General features: G+C 42.3%; 1 protein-coding gene across 7 annotated transcripts; it reads right to left on the reverse strand.

The window, feature by feature from the left end:
• Window positions 1-366: 366 nt before the first annotated feature.
• Window positions 367-5,863, reverse strand: LOC141165920 (uncharacterized). Of its 7 annotated transcripts, none has more exons than XM_073652011.1 (3): window positions 4,622-4,750; window positions 4,059-4,190; window positions 1,551-3,958 (listed from the first exon to the last, which is right to left on the reverse strand). In XM_073652011.1, the coding sequence occupies exon 3, from the start codon at window positions 3,894-3,896 to the stop codon at window positions 1,716-1,718; it is 2,181 nt and encodes a 726-aa protein (XP_073508112.1). In that variant the 5' UTR covers window positions 3,897-3,958; window positions 4,059-4,190; window positions 4,622-4,750; the 3' UTR covers window positions 1,551-1,715. The 7 variants fall into 7 exon arrangements, with proteins under 7 accessions (XP_073508114.1, XP_073508115.1, XP_073508112.1 ...); XM_073652009.1 differs by lacking the exon at window positions 4,059-4,190 and adding an exon at window positions 5,441-5,863 and having other exon boundaries at window positions 1,552-3,958; window positions 4,622-4,810; XM_073652008.1 differs by lacking the exon at window positions 4,059-4,190 and adding an exon at window positions 5,411-5,863 and having other exon boundaries at window positions 1,552-3,958; window positions 4,622-4,810.
• Between the last annotated feature and the right edge of the window lie 13,997 nt (window positions 5,864-19,860).

A 19,860-nucleotide genomic window follows, 5' to 3' on the forward strand; every position in this document is an offset into this window, starting at 1 on the left:
CCCAGACTAGATGGCCTTCTGCAGAGGGCACGGTCGCTGTGTGCTCACTTCCGCCGTTCGCATCCCGCAGCTCAGCGACTTACATCTCTACAGAAGTCGTTGGGCCTGCCACTTCACCGGCTAAAATGCGATGTGCCTACCCGGTGGAATTCAACTCTGCACATGTTGCAGCGACTGTGGCAGCACCGACAAGCCCTGGTGCAATACGTTCTGACGTATAATGTACCAAAAAAAGAACCAGACTTTGATATAAATCATGCTAACTCCATTATTAAGCATTTTACTTAGAGAGACAGAGTAATTACACATGCAGCAATTCTTATGAAAAAGTATAAATCCATTTATTTTACATATATGCTGACAAACAATTAAAAACAATTATTTAGCAGACAGTGAGCCATAGTAAATAATGAACCGATCAATTGGGGTGGTTTGCAGGTTTACAAATATATATCCTGAGTGGTATTAACATCAGTTAAATCACATTGCAGTAAACAGTTTAACACCAGTCTTTTTAGTAATCAGAAGGGCTTTATCTTCCCCTCTCCACGGGAGGTAGCAAACAGAGCAGAGAAAACACAAGTCACAGTTTAACAGCACACCATTATGTGTATATATATCTCAGTCTATGCCTCAGGTGCAATCATAAATACAGGCTGCAGACTATCAATGCTCATGTGCCCAGTACACAGTTACCCTGTGCTGAAATCTCAGACCCCAGTTAGTGTCACCTCACTGAATCAAGCAAGAATATCTCATTTTGTGGTGTTAGCAGTGTTGAATCATGCTATTACCAGTCAGGAAGGCTGTTAGGACCCACTTACCACGTGACCCCTGGCCCCAATGCGCATTTCGCACTAGCTTCCTCAAGGGGGCGTGGCTACAGGCTCAGCCAATCACTCTTTTATGTCGGGCTAAGAGATCACGTGCTTCAATCTGTCCAATGCCGACTAGAAGACGGCGCATGCATTCAGCCCCTCCTACCCTCCCCCCACCGTCCCTCGCTCCTCAACCACGCATATCTGGACATCAGGATTAAGTCACCTGCGTCCAGCATGGATACTGACAGCCATGGACTGTGGAGAGGGAGGGGGCGCAAGGCACGCGCACCTAATCAGGAACAGGAGAGAGAGAGCACTGTAAACAAAGGTTAACCCTATAGAGTCTGTTTTGAGGCCGAGTGCCAGAGAATCAGATCTTAAAGGAGAACACACAAAGAATCTCTATAAAACATTCCTCAATCTGCTTATTACATTTTCAAATGTCAATGTGCAGACCGGCATGACATGAGTCTTGCAGAACCCAAAACCTTATAAATTAACCACTTTTTTAGTAAACTTCATTATTACATTACCTACTGGGCTTCTGCAAAACAATGTCTGCCAGTCTGCACTCACATAGTTCCTTCAAATAGGAGTCATGCAGACTTTATATGGGATTTCAGTTTCTTTAGTGCTCTGTCTTTCATATTCAACATGTGGAATCATCAGAATGAATTGACATTCGGCCTGAAAATAATAAGGGCAATTTGATTAGAGCCCGAATATACATAAAATGAGAGAATGTGCTCAGAGAAGACAAACAGGTTAAAAAATATTTTTTTTAAAATAAAATGGTTTTGTTAAAAACCAAGGCAATTTTCATAAATTTCAATTGACCAAAGGGTGCTGCTGATGTGGAGTATTTTAGTAGAACATGGGCCCTAGAGGAAACTATTATAAAAAGGGAGAAAAGCTAAAAGCTTCATTCAAACCCATGGGGGCTCTAGTTCCCAGAACGTAGATCCATTTACATTCCCGTTGTGCTAAGATTTTTCTAATATCGCCCCCTCTAATACCGAACTGGACATGTTCTATACCTCTTACTTTCAAACTTTTGGGATTACTCCCATGTTCCAGTTTGAAGTGTCGTGGGATAGTTTTTAATTCTTCAATGTTATCCTGTGTCTTGGAGGCTATTATATCAAGCACGTGTTCACGGGTTCTGATTTTAAGTTGGCGTGTTGTTAAGCCTATATAAATTTTGTTGCAGTTACAGGTGGCGTAGTATATCACTTGTGACGTATTGCAGGTTATCCTCTGTCTAATAAAAAATTCCCTACTACCATCAGATGTTGAGAAAGTCTTTGTTCTTACGATGTTGCAACAGGCCACGCAGGCGCCGCATGGGTAACAGCCATTACTCGGTGGTCCTAAGTTAAACAGACTGCATTTTGCCGGAGTATAGTGACTCTTTACCAGGATATCTCTCAAATTTTTACTCCTCCTGGAGGTCATCTGTGGATTTTTAGACAGCACTCCGGAAAAAGATGGTTCAGTCTGTAGAACTGGCCAATGTTTTTCCAGAACAGATCTCATGGTCTGCCATTCTGAGTTATACGTTGAAATAAATCTTATGGTGCCTCCCCTACCAGCGCCTACTTGGGTCGGCCGCAACAACGCATCACGTGACACCCCTTTTGCTCTATTATATCCGTGTTTTATTGTTCTTTTACTATACCCACGTTCTGAGAATCTCACCCTCAGATCCTCAGCCTGCCTCTCAAATCCCTCTTTAGTTGAGCAGATCCGCTTAATTCTCAGAAATTGACCAACTGGGATGGCTTTAACTGTTGAATATTGGTGACCTGACCCTGCATGCAGCAGGGAGTTGACCGCAGTCTCTTTTCTATAGACATCTGTTTGTATTTGTAATTTCTCATCCACTTCTATCAAAATGTCCAAGAATTCGATCTTCTCCCTGCTGCATTTATAGGTCAGTTTAATGTTGAATTCATTCATGTTGAGAGAGGTCATGAACTGCCGGAGCACATCCCCATCACCCTGCCAAATAAACAAAATGTCGTCTATATAACGAAGCCACATGGGGACAGATGACATCATCTGCGCGTCCTCGTCGCCAAAAATTGTTCTTTCCCAATAACCCATAAAAAGGTTTGCGTACGAGGGCGCGCAGGCCGCCCCCATTGCTGTGCCTCGCTTCTGCACATAGAACTGATCTTTAAAAACAAAAAAATTATGTGTGAGGATGTACTCCAGCAGCTCGACCACCAACTCGCATGTTCGACCATCCCAGTTGCTCATTCCGAGAAAAAAGCGGACCGCTTCTATTCCCTGCCCATGATCTATACAGGTGTAAAGAGCCTCTACATCTGAGGTTACGAGTATCATATCTGTTTCTAGGGTAATGTTATTAATCCGGGTGAGGACCTCAGTTGAGTCCCTCACATATGAGGGTAAGGTCTGAGCTAAAGGTTTTAAATAGTAATCTATGAAGATACAAATGGGTTGACAAAGACCCTCCAGGCCCGACACAATAGGGCGTCCTGGGGGCTCCAGAGGGTTCTTATGTACTTTTGGAATGAAGTATATTGTAGGGATTTTGGGAAATTTCACCAATAATCCCTCATATACTTTCTTCGGTATTATACCTTGTGAAAAGGCTTCATAGAGGATCATTTCCAGTTCCGCTGAGAAACTAGGGAGTGGGTTATTTTGAACTTTTAAATATGTATCCCTGTCTTTTAGTTGTTTATATGCTTCTCTTTCATACTTTTCTTTTGGCCACAGTACCACATTTCCCCCCTTGTCCGCCGGTTTGATCACAATGTCATCATATGATTTTAAATCGTCCAGAGCTTGACGTTCTGCTCTGGACAGGTTGTCTAATCGTTTTCTTGTGGTGATCTTTTGGAAATCATTGGTGACCAAGTTCACAAAGATCTCCACTGCCGGACAGGCGGACAAGGGGGGAAATGCTGCGGATCTAGGCATAATATTTTTAGGGAACTTACTTGGTCCTACCTCTGTTTGTTCTTCACTCAGCCTTTCTAAAGACATCAGGGCATCATCTTCTATTTGGTTGGGGGTCCTGTCTTCCAGATTGTTACTATCCATCCCTCGATTATGTACTTTGTGAAGAACCAATTTTCTCGCAAACAAATTTAGATCTTTTACAACTGAAAATAAATCAAAAGTATTAGTGGGTGAGAACGTCAGTCCCTTCTCCAACACCTGAATTTGTGCCGGGGAGAGAACATGGGTAGACAGGTTTATTACCTCCATCCTACTTTTATTTTTGTTGCTCGATTGGGAGGGGTTATTCTTTCCTTTTGGTACTTTTACTGCAGATCTTAGTACCCTCTGACCTGATGTTTCGCCTTCATCTTCTGTTTGGTCTTCCCCTGAGGTCTGTGATATTATAGAATTAGACCTGGGTTTTAGATCAGAGTATTTAGTTTTTTTGCCACCTCGAGATCTTCTTCGCCACCTATATATGTTATTCTGGCTGAGATCCCTGATGTCCCTCTGAAATTTGTTGGTCTTACTCTCATAGATTTCTGTCTCCCATTTTGTGAAACTAGTCTCCAATTCTTGATTTAGCTTGCTTAAGGCTTCCTTATCAAGAGTTTCCTGCAGATTTTTCTGTAGTTCCTCAATTTCCCCATCCATCTCTGTAATACACTCTGAGTTGAGCTGAGATAGTAAGCCTAAGAAGGTCAAGGAGCAAGATGTAGCTGCTTCCTCCCATTTTTGCCTAAAGCATTAATCTCGTATTTCAAAAGATGGGAACACCTGGACTCTGAGTCCTCTTGGAATTAGATTTTTCTCCCGGTATTTACCCAAAAACGCTCTATTCCACCAGATACGTGTCCGCTTCAGCAGCAACCCCTTTAATCTCTCAATCATTTCCTGTATGTCTTTATTGCCTTTATTTAAAACCAATGTCGGTTCATCACAGATGATTCCATTGACTTTAGATAGCCATGTCACTTCAGGTGCCTTATAATCCATATTAGGAATGCTGGTTGCTGTGAAAAACACAGAAAAAGTTATAATGTACCAAAAAAAGAACCAGACTTTGATATAAATCATGCTAACTCCATTATTAAGCATTTTACTTAGAGAGACAGAGTAATTACACATGCAGCAATTTTTATGAAAAAGTATAAATCCATTTATTTTACATATATGCTGACAAACAATTAAAAACAATTATTTAGCAGACAGTGAGCCATAGTAAATAATGAACCGATCAATTGGGGTGGTTTGCAGGTTTACAAATATATATCCTGAGTGGTATTAACATCAGTTAAATCACATTGTAGTAAACAGTTTAACACCAGTCTTTTTAGTAATCAGAAGGGCTTTATCTTCCCCTCTCCACGGGAGGTAGCAAACAGAGCAGAGAAAACACAAGTCACAGTTTAACAGCACACCATTATGTGTATATATATCTCAGTCTATGCCTCAGGTGCAATCATAAATACAGGCTGCAGACTATCAATGCTCATGTGCCCAGTACACAGTTACCCTGTGCTGAAATCTCAGACCCCAGTTAGTGTCACCTCACTGAATCAAGCAAGAATATCTCATTTTGTGGTGTTAGCAGTGTTGAATCATGCTATTACCAGTCAGGAAGGCTGTTAGGACCCACTTACCACGTGACCCCTGGCCCCAATGCGCATTTCGCACTAGCTTCCTCAAGGGGGCGTGGCTACAGGCTCAGCCAATCACTCTTTTATGTCGGGCTAAGAGATCACGTGCTTCAATCTGTCCAATGCCGACTAGAAGACGGCGCATGCATTCAGCCCCTCCTACCCTCCCCCCACCGTCCCTCGCTCCTCAACCACGCATATCTGGACATCAGGATTAAGTCACCTGCGTCCAGCATGGATACTGACAGCCATGGACTGTGGAGAGGGAGGGGGCGCAAGGCACGCGCACCTAATCAGGAACAGGAGAGAGAGAGCACTGTAAACAAAGGTTAACCCTATAGAGTCTGTTTTGAGGCCGAGTGCCAGAGAATCAGATCTTAAAGGAGAACACACAAAGAATCTCTATAAAACATTCCTCAATCTGCTTATTACATTTTTAAATGTCAATGTGCAGACCGGCATGACATGAGTCTTGCAGAACCCAAAACCTTATAAATTAACCACTTTTTTAGTAAACTTCATTATTACATTACCTACTGGGCTTCTGCAAAACAATGTCTGCCAGTCTGCACTCACATAGTTCCTTCAAATAGGAGTCATGCAGACTTTATATGGGATTTCAGTTTCTTTAGTGCTCTGTCTTTCATATTCAACATGTGGAATCATCAGAATGAATTGACATTCGGCCTGAAAATAATAAGGGCAATTTGATTAGAGCCCGAACATACATAAAATGAGAGAATGTGCTCAGAGAAGACAAACAGGTTAAAAAATATTTTTTTTAAATGAAATGGTTTTGTGCAATACGTTCTGACGTATAGCCTGGGCCAACGAGATCCACAGGTGGGGCAAATCACGCTGGAGGAGTGGTCTCAGATCAGGGACCTATGCACCCTTCTGCACAGTTTTGAAATGGCGATGAAGATGTTTAGTGCTGACGATGCTATTATCAGCATGACTATTCCGGTGATTTACATGCTGGAGCACATGTTAAACAGAATTCGGAGTCAGGTGGTGGCACAAGAGGAGGTGGAGGAAGTAGAGGAGGAGGAGTTGTATGCAGAAGGGCTAACATCTGCAAGGTCCAGACGGTCGGCAGCACCAAGGCGGCAACCAAACTAGTGAGGAAGGTGCAGGAGCCCAGGAAGAAGTGGAGGACGAACTGATGGAAGACTGATCAGATGAGGGAGACCTTGATCACATTTCTGTTGTGCGAGGTTGGGGGGAGAGGACAGAGGAAGGAAGCATGATTGTTACCTCGCCACCAACACAACAGGGACTTGGTGCTCCTGGATGCGCAACACACATGAGTGCCTTCTTGCTGCACTACCTGCAACATGACCCTCGAATTGTGAGAATTAGAAATAATCCTGACTACTGGGTTGCCACACTGTTAGATCCCCGGTACAAAAGTAAATTTGCAGAAATTATTCCTGCCATAGAAAGGGATGCTTGCATGCAGGAGTATCAGCAGAGACTGTTGCAGAATCTTACATGTGCTTTTCCACAAAACACCACTGGTGCACGTAGTGAATCTCACAGTTCCAACTTGCCAACTGTGGGACCGTCAAGTGTTCAGCACTCAAACCGTAACAGAACCACAGTATCTGCTGGTAACATCAATTTTGCGGAATCATTTCACCACTTTTTTAGCCCATTCTTTGCAAGGCCACAGGAGACAAGAAGTCTGACACATAGTCAACGCCTAGAGACGATGGTACAGGAGTATCTCCAAGTAAACATTGAAGCCATGACTGTGTCACTGGACCCCTTGCTCTTTTTGGGCTTCCAATCTGGATAAATGGCCGGAGCTAGCCACTTACGCCATGGAGATCTTGTCATGCCCCGCAGCCAGCGTTCTGTCTGAACGTGTGTTCAGCGCTGCTGGTGGTGTGCTGACAGATAAGCGCACGCGGCTCTCCACTGATAATGTAGACAGACTCACGTTCATAAAGATGAACAAATCATGGATCCGAATCGACTTTTCCACCCCTGTGTCATCCTGGGGAGAGTAAAAGCTTGATGATTGGTTAAAATCACCCTACCAACCGTTTTAAGCTTTCAAATTACTAATCATGTTTATCTGTATCTTGGCTGGAAAATAATTTGGGCTTTGTAGCAGTGTGCAGCACTGATTCTATTAGGCCATCTATGATAAGCTCCACCAGATTTAAAATTACTAATCATGTTTATCTGTATCTTGACTGGAAAATAATTTGGGCTTTGTAGCAGTTTGCAGCACTGATCCTATTAGGCCCTCTATACTAAGCTCCACCAGATTTAAAATTAATAATAATTTTTAGCTGCATCTAACCCGGAAAATAATTTTGGGGCTCCGAGATGCGCAAGACACATAAGTGCCTTCTTGCTGCACTACCTGCAACATGACCCTCATATTGTCAGAATTCAAAGTAATCATGACTACTGGGTTGCCACACTCTTAGATCCCCCAAACTTTTCGATCAACCTTTTCATTTTAATAAAGACCAAAACAATGGTCATTTTTGAAATTATAAGCATTAGCGGGTTATTAGAAACTGAAATCAAACAGTTTTCAACTCAAAACTTTATTCTAGGTGATGTTACATTTTCACATAGGACCCCTTGTTCGAACGGAGCTTCTGATCCTAAAGGGGCCGACAATCTCTCTCCCCATGATTCCAGCCCAAAACATTACTCCACCTCCTCCTTGTTGGCGCTGTAGCCGTGTTTGCGTGGGGTGTCCATCAACCAGCCATCCTCCACTCCATCCATCTGGACCATCGAGCGCTGCACGGCACTCATCCGTGAACAAAACAGTTTTGAAATCAGTCTTCATGTAATGTTTGGCCCACTGGAGCCGTTTCTGCTTGTGTGAAGTGGATAGAGGAGGTCGACAGGATGGCGTATGCACAGCTGCAAACCTCTGAAGGACCCTGCATCTTGTTGTTCGGGGGACGTTGGAGGCACCAGCAGCTTCAAAAACTTGTCTGCTGCTATGACAAGGCTTTTTTGCCGCTGCTCTTTTAACCTGACGTAATTGCCTGTAGGAAAGAGTCCTCAATTTGCCCTTATCAGCACGCACACGTGTGTACTGTGAATCAGCTACATACTTCTTGATTGCCAAGACACTTCATCCTGATCATCGCACAATGTTGATTGTAGTCATGCCTTGACCTAAACACTCCACAATTTGTTGCTTCTCAGCAGCCGACACATCCTTTTTCTTTCCCATTTTGGCAGAAAATGTAGGCTGCTGAATAATGTGAGACAGCCTTCTTAAGTAGTCTTGCCTTTCATTGGACACACCTGCCAAACTAATTAGCACAGGTGTCTGCAATTGCTTACAGTGATATAAAGAGCCCTGACACACATCACCATCAATGAGTTTAACTGACAAACAAACAAATTCTTCCCTTATCACTCCTAAACACTTTTTGCATAATAATTTGGAACACAGTGTACATGTGCTTTTCCACAAAACACCAGTGGTTCACGTAGTGAATCTTACAGTTCTAACTTGCCAACCGTGGTCTGTATGGAGTTGTTCAATAAAGGGCCCAAAATTAAGATAACATAGATGGGAGAGGTCTCTATGAATAGGAATTCCTAAGTATTTGATACCCTGTGAGGGCCAGGCAAAGGGAAAGTTGGACTGGATGGAATCCTATATGGATTTGGGGAGGGAGACATCGAGGGCCTCAGACTTCGCTGCATTGATTTTAAAATTTGACCATGTAACAAAGTGATCTATTTCAGCCATAACAGCATGGATGGATATATGTGATTGAGTGATATATACTAGGACATCATCAGCAAATTGAGAGCACTTGTACTCGGTGCCTCCCACCTCAATCCACCTAATATTGGGGTTATGGCGAATTGATGAGAGCAGGTGCTCCGTCACTAGGATGTATAAGAGAGGGGACAGAGGACATCCCTGCCTTGTCCCATTGGTGACTGTGAAAGGTGATGAAAATGTTCTGATGCACCCCCTGGGCCTTGGGACACCCGGAGCCGGACCCTTTTTGGTGGATGCTGGTGGTTGTAGTCTTCGTGGCGGCGACCCGGTTCCGTGGCTCAGGGTGGTCAAACCAGTGGCGGAACTATTTATGAGGTTTTGATGTTTAAATGTCCGACTACGCCACCCGTGGATTGCGGTCAGAGTGAACCGTCGCTGCAGGGCAGACCGCTGAGGCTGGTGTTGTGGGTGCAGCAGAGCGCAGCATAACTCCCCACGGGAGGAGTATAGCCTCAGGGCAGTGTATGCGTAGGATGGGGGTGATGGTGCAGGGCAGCAGCAGTAATGACACAGAGTCAGTGATGCAGTCCAGGGCCTTTACTCACAGTTCTTATTATCCAGACCACGTCTGCAGGTAACGGCTGCCCACGTCGTACTGTGCTCACCAGGTGAGGGGCTCAGACAACTCCCAGATAACTTTGGAGCGCTTCACAGGACCCCCTTTGTGTGTCCTTTGTCTGGCCTTTCTTACCAACCCTTCTGTCCGGCTGCCTCGGGCCTCCTCTTGGTAAACTTGGCGCAAGTTTCGCTGACCCTATGTGGTGCCTTCCTAGCGGGTGTAGTGAGGGGCTGCGCCACATAAAATGTCACAGCCTCCGGTTTCTAGCTGGGGGTCGTTTCCTGCCTCCACTAGTTTCGGGGACCGGTCACCCCTTTGGCCTGACCCCTCCACGCAGGTGGATTTGGGTGTGCGGTGGCGACTCGCCCGTCCGCACCCCTGGGATCCCTTCATTCCTCGTTCCTGGAGCTTTCTCTGCTCCTCTTCCTTCCTTCTCCCTCTTCCAGGCCTGGGCCTCTGTTACTAGGCCCGCCTCCGGAGCAGAGCTCATGCAGAGCCCCTGCTCCCTGCCACTTCTGCTCAGACTTCTCTGCACTGAACTAAGATGGTGCCCACCTTTTATACTCCCTTCTCAATGCACCCAGGAACTGCTTCCTCCCTGCTCCTGCACTACAGGGTTCCCCTTCCTCAGTGTTCCCTCCCCCCACTCCAGCCAGTGACAGGGACTGTCGTGCCCATCTCAGAGGCATATTGGTCGCCCTGCCCCACGGCAATGTGGTGTAATGCATGCAGGTGTCGGGTCCTGATCCACACTCCATCCTTACCTGAGAGTGAGATATCACACCTCTGGGTGAGGTGCAATACCTCTGTAGCAACCGAGCCCTCAGGGTGCTACAGTTCCATTTATCTTCAGCCTAGGTGACGTATTGTGATACAGGGCCGTGATTTTGGCTATAAAAGGGTCCCCTAGACCCCTACCCCAAGCTTTTTAAGAGAATCATATATGGCGTGCCAGGAGACTCTATGGAATGCTTTCTCAGCATCCAACGAGAGTATCTAATTACAAATTTTTAACTGCATCTAGCCCAGGAAATACTTTGTGCCTAGTAGCAGTGTCTGCTAGTCAGCGGATTATCCCGGCTGTTAAGCAAGCTACACCACCTGTAGTTTGGACACTTAATTTTTTCAAAGGAAATGCTTCGGGACCACGGGATACTCAGTGAAGAGCATCAGGAGGCACCCCAAGGCATAGGGGCTGGGACTGGCAGTAGGATGCCTTGCGGTGGACAGCCGAGCTCGATCCTTATAAAAGCTTTTTAACTGCAGCAGCTTTAGTGGACGCTACTGGAGCTGGAATTATGCGGCTGCTGGCATGAGACTTGCCCTCCAATAGATCCTTGTAAATGGATTTAAAGTGTATTCATTCAAATTAGAGAGACAATTTGAATTAAAAAGCTTAGAGCTGCCTCCACCACAGGGGGGCTCGCTCGACCCACCAGCGGACAGGCACCAGTATTGGGAGAGGGGCGCTGGCCGTCAGGGTTCACCGCGGCTCTGGCACAAACCCGGCGACACGGAGGTGGCACGGGCAGGAGCGGACTGAACGTGTCGGCTTCTCACTTTTTGGATTTTAGAAGGGCATGACATGCCTATATCTGTGTCTCCCCCTCCTTTTACTCCTCCACCTCTTTTCTTTTCGCATGACTATATGTAGTTGTCACTTTTCCATGTGTTAGTTGTGTCTTCTGAGCAGTTTGTCAGCTTTTGGACACCTTTGAAGGTGTTTTCTATGTGTTTCTATGTGTTTTTGTTTGCCTGCCATTGGTTTTAACGGTGTTCGAAGGTGTTCGACGAACAGTTCGACGAACAGTTCGGCGAACACACGGGTGTTCGACGAACCGAACCGAACTCGAACACTACGGGGGTGGCTCAACACTACTTCTCACCTACAAAGAATGGAGAGTTCTGTAGTTTTTATCGTAGGTACATTTCAACTGTGAGAGACAGAATTTAAAACAAAAATCCAGAAAATCACATTGTATGATTTTTCATAATTAATTTGCATTTTATTGCATGAAATAAATATTTGATACAATAGAAAAACAGCACTTAATATTTGATAGAGAAACCTTTGTTTGCAATTACAGAGGACAGATGTTTACTGTAGTTCTTGACCAAGGTTGCACACAGTGCAGCAGGGATTTTGGCCGACTCCTCCATACAGATCTTCTCCAGATCTTTCAGGTTTAGGGGCTGTTGCTGAGCAACATTGAGTTTCAGCTCTCTCTAAAAAGTTTCTATTGGGTTCAGGTCTGGGGACTGGCTAGGCCACTCCAGGACCTTGAAATGCTTCTTATGGAGACACTCCTTAGTTGCCCTGGCTGTGTGTTTTGGGTTATTGTCATGCTGGAAGACCCAGCCACTACCCATCTTCAATGCTCTTACTGAGGGAAGGAGGATGTTGGCACAATCTTGCTATACATGAGCCCATCCATCCTCCCTTCAGCACATTGCAGTCGCCCTGTCCCATTTGCAGAAAAACACCCCCAAAGTATATTTCCCCCACAATGCTTCATGGTTAGGACATTGTTCTTGGGGTTGTACTCCTTCTTGTTCTTCCTCCAAACATGACGAGTGGAGTTGATACCAAAAAGTTCTATTTTTGTCTTATATGACCACATGACCATTTCCCATGCCTCCTCTGGATCATTCAGATGGTCATTGGTGAACTTCAAAAGAGCCATGTGCTGGCATGAGAAGGGGGACCTTGCGTGTCCTGCAGGATTTTAATCCATGACGGCGTAGTATGTTACTAATGGTAATGTTTAAGACCGTGTCCCAGTTCTCTTCAGGTCATAGCCAGGTTCTCCCATGTAGTTCTGGGCTAATTCCTGACCCTTCTCAGAATCATCCTTACACCACAAGGAGATATCTTGCATGGAGCCCCAGACTGAGGAAGATTGACAGTCATCTTGTGTTTCTTCCATTTTATAATAATTGTGCCAACAGCAGTTGCCATCTCGCCAGGCTGCTTGTCTATTGTGCTGTAGCCCATCCCAGCCTTGTGCAGGTCTACAATTTTTGTCCCTTGTGTCCATAGACAGTTCTTTGGTCTTGGCCATGGTGGAGAGGTTGGAGTGTGATTGATTGAGTGTGTGGACAGGTGTCTTTTATAAAGGTAACAAGATCAAACAGGTGCAATTAATACAAGTAATGAGTGCAGAGTAGGAGGACTTCTTAAAGAAAAACTAACAAGTCTGTGAGAGACAGAATTCTTGCTGGTTGGTAGATAATCAAATACTTATTTCATGCAATAAAATCCAATTTAAATATATAAAAATCATACAATGTGATTTTCTGGTTTTTATTTTTAGATTCTGTCTCTCATAGTTAAAGTGTACCTGCGATAAAAATTACAAACCTCTCCATTCCTTGTAGGTGGGAAAATACTTATTTTCCCCACTGTATATATTTTCATCTTTTACATTTTAAAAATTACAAAAAGGTAAATGAGCCGATGCAAAAGTTTGGGCACCCTGCATGGTTAGTACCTAGTAGCACCCCTTTTGCATGTATCACAACTTGTAAATGCTTTTTGTAGCCAGGCAAGAGTCTTTCAAATCTTGGTTGGAGGAGTTTGATCCATTCTTCCTTGGAAAATTCTTCCAGTTCCGTGAGATTCCTTGATCATCTTGCATGCACTGCTATTTTGATGTCCAACCACAGATTTTCAATGATGTTCAGATCAGGGGACTGTGAGGGCCATTGTAAAACCTTCAGCTTGCGCCTTTTGAGGTAGTCTACTGTGAATTTTAACATGTTTTTGAGATCGTTATCCTTTTGCAGAAGCCATCCTTTTTTCAACTTCAGTTTTTTTACAGATGGTGTTATGTTTGCATCAAGAATTTGTTGAAATTTAATTGCATCCATTCTTCCCTCTATCCGTGAAATGTTCCCCGTACCATTGGCTGCATCACAACCCCAAAGCATGATTGATCCACCTCCATGCTTAATGGTTGGCAAAATGTTCTTTCTCTGAAATTCTGTGCTCTTTTTCCTCTATACATGCCTTTGATCATTGCTGCCAAATAGTTCTATTTTAAACTCATCGGTCCTAAGGACTTGTTTCCAAAATTCATCAGGCTTGTTTAGATATTATTTTGCATACTTCTAACACTGAATTTTATGGTGATGACACAGGAGAGGTTTTCTTCTGATAACTCTTCCATGAAGGCCTTATTTGTGCAGGTGTCTCTGAACAGTAGAACAATGTACCACAACTCCAAAGTCTGCTAAATCTTTCTGAAGGTCTTTTGCACTCAATCGAGAGTTCTGATTTGCCTCTCTAGCAATCCTAAGAGCAGCTCTCGCTGAAATTTTGTTTAGTCTTCCAGATTTTATCTTGACTATTCCTGTTAACTGTCATTTCTTAGTTAGATTTCAAACTGAGGAAAGGGCAACTTGAAAATGCTTTGCTATCTTCTTATAGCCTTCTTTTGCTTTGTTGGCCTCCACCATTTTCATTTCAGAGGGCTAGACAGCTGCTTAGAAGAACCCATGGCTGATGTTTTTTGGCACAAGGTTGGAGGAGGCTGGGTTTTTATAATTCTGGGAAATTTGCCTCATCTGACCTTTCTTAACAATGATAGTGAATAAGCCATGACTGTAACAGGCTAATTAAGGTCTGAAACCTTGGTCACAGTTATCTGACTCCACAAATTTCCAAGGGTGCCCAAACTTTTGCAAAAACACGGCCCATTTTTCTTTATGTAATTTTTAAAATGTAAAAAATAAGATTTTTTTTGCCTAGAATCCATGGGAAATGTGTCATTTTTAACTTTATTCCTTTTAGAGATCATTTCATCTTTAACTTGCTTAACTGTTCACAATAACAGCAATTTTGACCAGGGGTGCCCAAACTTTTACATGCCACTGCAATTTAAATGAATTTCCTGGTCCAGATGAATTGCATCCTGAAATTCTGAAAGCGATAGCAAAGGATATTGCCGAACTTCTAGCCAGAATCTTCGAAAAATTCCTGGAGAACAGGAGAAATTCCAGAAGATAGGACAAGGACAAATGTTGTACATATCTTCAAAAAAGGAAAGTAGATGGAGCCAGGAAATTACAGGCCAGTAAAGTATCTCATACTATCCTTTATGAAAAAATTACCATGTATGGGATTGGCAAGGCTATGGCTAGGTGGATTCATAACTGGCTCAGTGATCTTATTCAGAGTAGTAATAAATGGTTGCACATCAAATTGGAAGAGTTTTTCAAGTGGGGTACTTTGTCCTGGCCCCAGTGTTGTTCAACATTTTTGTAAATGATCTAGATAAGGGAACTGAAGGTAAACTAATCAGATTTGCAGATGATGCAAAGCTAAGAGGGATAGCTAACACAAGAGAAGACAGAGAAAGGATTCAGAAAGATCTTGAACAGTGGGCAGTAACTAATAGAATGGTATTTAACAGGGAGAAATTCAATATTCTACATCTACATAATGGGAGGAATAGAACTAAGCAACAGAACATGTGAAACAAGACTTCAGTAATTATTAGATCACAGACTGCACATAAGTCAACAGTGTGATGCAGCAGCAAAAAAGACAAACACATTTCTGGGATGTATTAAGAGAAGCTTAGAGTCTAGATCCTGTGAACTAATTATCCCCCTCTAGTCCTCCTTGGTCAGACCTCATCTGGAATACTGTATCCAGTTCTGGGCACCACATTTTAAAAAAGACATAAAAAACTGGAGCAAGTTCAGAGGAGAAATAACCAGGATGGTGAGCGGACTGCAAACTATGTCCTATGAGGATAAAGGATCTGGGAAAGTTTAGCTTTCAAAGAAGAAGAAGAAGAGGAGACATAATAGCTGTCTACAAATATCTGCGGGGATGTCACAGTGTAGAGGGATCATTCTTATTCTCATTTGCACATATAAAGTCAAGAAGCAATGGAATGAAACTGAAAGGGAGAAGCTACAGATTAGATATTAGAAAAAAGTTTTTGACAGTGAGGGTGATCAATGAGTGGAATAGGCTGCCACAACAGGTGGTGAGTTCTCCTTCAATGGAAGTCTTCATACAGAGGCTGGACAGACATCTGTCTGAGATTGTCTAGTGAATCCTGTATTTAGCAGGGGGTTGGACATAATGACCCTGGAGGTCCCCTCCAACGATAACATTCTATGATTCTCTGTACATGTGCATATGTCTGTCACCTACTATAATTCTGCTAAATATATGGAACTTAAACATCACGCCGTGAAAGAGGTATGGTGCCCGAGTAGGGATCCAGGACAAGATAAAAACTCGTCACTCAGAGGTTATGTGATTTAATAGTGACAGTTTTAATGCGGTAATCCAATTACAATTATTTTTAACATTTCAGTCCAAAATTACAGATATTCAGCAGAATGTAATGGATTGCCGTGGAAGAAGCAGTTTCAGGAGACAAAGCGCAGAGCTGAGGCGACCATAGTCGCAAGCACATGCACACAGTGCTTCTACACATGCAACTACGCTCGCCTTGCCTCTGTGCTTTGTCTCCTGGAATTTCTTCTCCCACGGCAATCCATTACCTTCTGATGAAGGTCCAGAATTTTGGACTGAAACATTAAAAATAAGTGTAATTGGTTTACCACATTAAAACTGTCACTATTTCATCACATAACCTCTAAGCGCTGAGTTTTTCTCTTATAATTCTACTAAATACACAATGAGTTTACAGATCTATTTTCAAAGCCATTATAAGTGTAGCATTATTTGAGCCAGCAACTAAACAATTGTTCTTTTCTAGTTAGACATAATAAACTCTAAAATATGGACATTCTTTGAAGGTAACTGCCCCTGTGTGTGTTACTCTACCGAAGTCCTAGATAGTTTGTCTTCAAAGAAAATAGCAGAGACTGTGGATACATCTAACTTATTACAAAGACAGTCAACACCCTTTCTTCTATTTTTTACAGAGTTCCTTAGTATATTATTATGGTTCCTTAGTATTTATTTACTAAAATAAAGAAAAACTAAATTCAATAGAAGAAAAAATAGTCTAGATCCAAATAATAAAAAAAGGAAGTTTTGTATTTTTGCTGACTGGGCTGAAATAAATCACATAAAATTGGAAATCGCATGATTCAAGTTCAATGCCTTTATCCTAAATAACCAACACATTAGAGAAAAATAATAATTTTTCGTGTTCGACATGGCATTTCTTTCCCTTGTGTGTCTTTAAAATAATATCTTGACAGAGCGTTAAGATGAGATAACATTGTCCAGCCTATCTCCTTGCAGTCTCTTCTATTTATGAAGTAATTTCTGGTATTCTTGTTTTACAAAAGGTAATCAGAAATACACATTTTGAGTTCTGTTATATGAGCTCTATTTATTTCTTTATCATGGCACATTATTTTGTTATCAGTGGAATATCTGAGGACTCCTCCTATACTGAATAACATACATTAGTGATCTGGAGTTTCCAGCCACATCACCAGTGACTGCTCATTTCCTACAGGATATTATCCACCATTTCATTGCAAAACGAAACAATGCGAGGTGATCTCAATTTAAATGATTAGAAACTAGTGTCAGTAAATTTCAGATTTCTATATTGGCAGTTTTGGTCAGTATTATTTTGCCTTTCATTTGATGAATAACATATGGTGTAATTGTGTAATAAGAAATTAAAGGAAGAAGAAGAATTTCAGTTTTTTTGTGCAATTTTATACCAACTACAGTTAAGAGACAAAGCAACTGACTGAAAGCTAACAGTCTACATCTTTTTTATGTATATTTATATATATATTTTTTATTTTCTTTGTACTGTAATATATTTTTATTCATTTCTGCTCTGTTCCATATTTGTTACCTAATTTGAAAAACATAATTTGACAAACAAAACGAAACAAGAGCCCAAAAAACTATCAGGCAACCAAACAAGCAAAGAAAACAAACAAACAAACAAACACTTCTGTAAATGACTTGTCCACTGCATAACAATTAAACCTTTTTAACTAGTCACATGGCCCCCTATCTGCTTTTTTACAGTGGTCATTATTAGAGATGAGCGTTGTTCTACTCGAACTGTTCGCCAATCTCAAATTCGAGCTGTTTTGGGCGGTGTTCGAGCCGTTCGGCGAACACGAACAATTTGAGAAAAATTCGGCTGTTCGAGGTTATGTTCGATAACTGTTCGTGCACCAAAATCATAACTGGATTTTTTCTCAGTAATGATGAAAATTAATGTTAATACGCAGTTTGAGTGTACAGCGGGGTGGGGGGAGGGGCAGGGGATGGATCTCTGCAGGAACAATGAAGATCTCCATTTTTTTTTCTCTTTCCCGCATTTACAGTGGGGAGGTGCAATCTGTCAGCCTATCAGCAGCGCACACACGGAGCGAAGTGCTTTTTTTCACACAAGCAAGGGCATGTGTCATTGGCAGTGTATGTCACATGTCCTTGCCCTATAAGACCAAGCCATTTTCCCTGTCGCCACCATTTTCTCACTGCTGCAGCTGCGTGTTAGACGGCACCGCTGTTGCTGTGTGCGCTATACCTTGTTAATTTCAAGCCAATTTTCGCACAAATCTACAGATAGCTTGGGAGTAGGGAATAGTTGTGATTGCAGTCCTTTTAAGGACTAGGTTACAGCATTTCCTATGACTTTTATCAGGCAGGTCTGTGCTCTTAAATAGATAGATTGTGGGAGTAAAGACTAATTGTAATTGGAGTCCTTTTCAGGACTAGGTTACATCAGTTCCTATCAGTTTTTGCCAGGCAGGTCTGTGCCAGTGCTGTGCAAGTTTTTTTCACAGCATTTGGCTGAATCTAGCAAAGCTAATCCTTTTTGGAGTAGCCTATCTGTGTTGCAAGATATACCACCTGTGTATAGAATACCAATTTTTTTACTGCACCTAGTGAAGTAAAATCTTTTGGGCATAGCATCATTCTATTAGTCCATCTATACTGACCTCCATCAGGTTGCAAACTGAATATATTTTTTTCTGCATCTACCTCTGAAAAAATATTGGGCTTCTAGCTGTGTGTGGGACTTGTTCTATTAATCCATCTATACAGACCTCCATCAGGTTGCAAACTGAATATATTTTTTTCTGCATCTACCTCTGAAAAAATATTGGGCTTCTAGCTGTGTGTGGGACTTGTTGTATTAGTCCATCTATACTGACCTCCATCAGGTTGCAAACTGAATAGATTTTTTTCTGCATCTACCTCTGAAAAAATATTGGGCTTCTAGCTGTGTGTGGGACTTGTTCTATTAATCCATCTATACAGACCTCCATCAGGTTGCAAACTGAATATATTTTTTTCTGCATCTACCTCTGAAAAAATATTGGGCTTCTAGCTGTGTGTGGGACTTGTTGTATTAGTCCATCTATACTGACCTCCATCAGGTTGCAAACTGAATATATTTTTTTCTGCATCTACCTCTGAAAAAATATTGGGCTTCTAGCTGTGTGTGGGACTTGTTGTATTAGTCCATCTATACAGACCTCCATCAGGTTGCAAACTGAATATATTTTTTTCTGCATCTACCTCTGAAAAAATATTGGGCTTCTAGCTGTGTGTGGGACTTGTTGTATTAGTCCATCTATACTGACCTCCATCAGGTTGCAAACTGAATATATTTTTTTCTGCATCTACCTCTGAAAAAATATTGGGCTTCTAGCTGTGTGTGGGACTTGTTCTATTAATCCATCTATACAGACCTCCATCAGGTTGCAAACTGAATATATTTTTTTCTGCATCTACCTCTGAAAAAATATTGGGCTTCTAGCTGTGTGTGGGACTTGTTGTATTAGTCCATCTATACTGACCTCCATCAGGTTGCAAACTGAATAGATTTTTTTCTGCATCTACCTCTGAAAAAATATTGGGCTTCTAGCTGTGTGTGGGACTTGTTCTATTAATCCATCTATACAGACCTCCATCAGGTTGCAAACTGAATATATTTTTTTCTGCATCTACCTCTGAAAAAATATTGGGCTTCTAGCTGTGTGTGGGACTTGTTGTATTAGTCCATCTATACTGACCTCCATCAGGTTGCAAACTGAATATATTTTTTTCTGCATCTACCTCTGAAAAAATATTGGGCTTCTAGCTGTGTGTGGGACTTGTTGTAT

This window comes from Phyllobates terribilis, unplaced genomic scaffold, assembly GCF_046119375.1.
Source record: "Phyllobates terribilis strain yellow unplaced genomic scaffold, ASM4611937v1 Scaffold_11__3_contigs__length_659146591, whole genome shotgun sequence".
In the NCBI taxonomy this organism is placed as follows: domain Eukaryota; kingdom Metazoa; phylum Chordata; class Amphibia; order Anura; family Dendrobatidae; genus Phyllobates; species Phyllobates terribilis.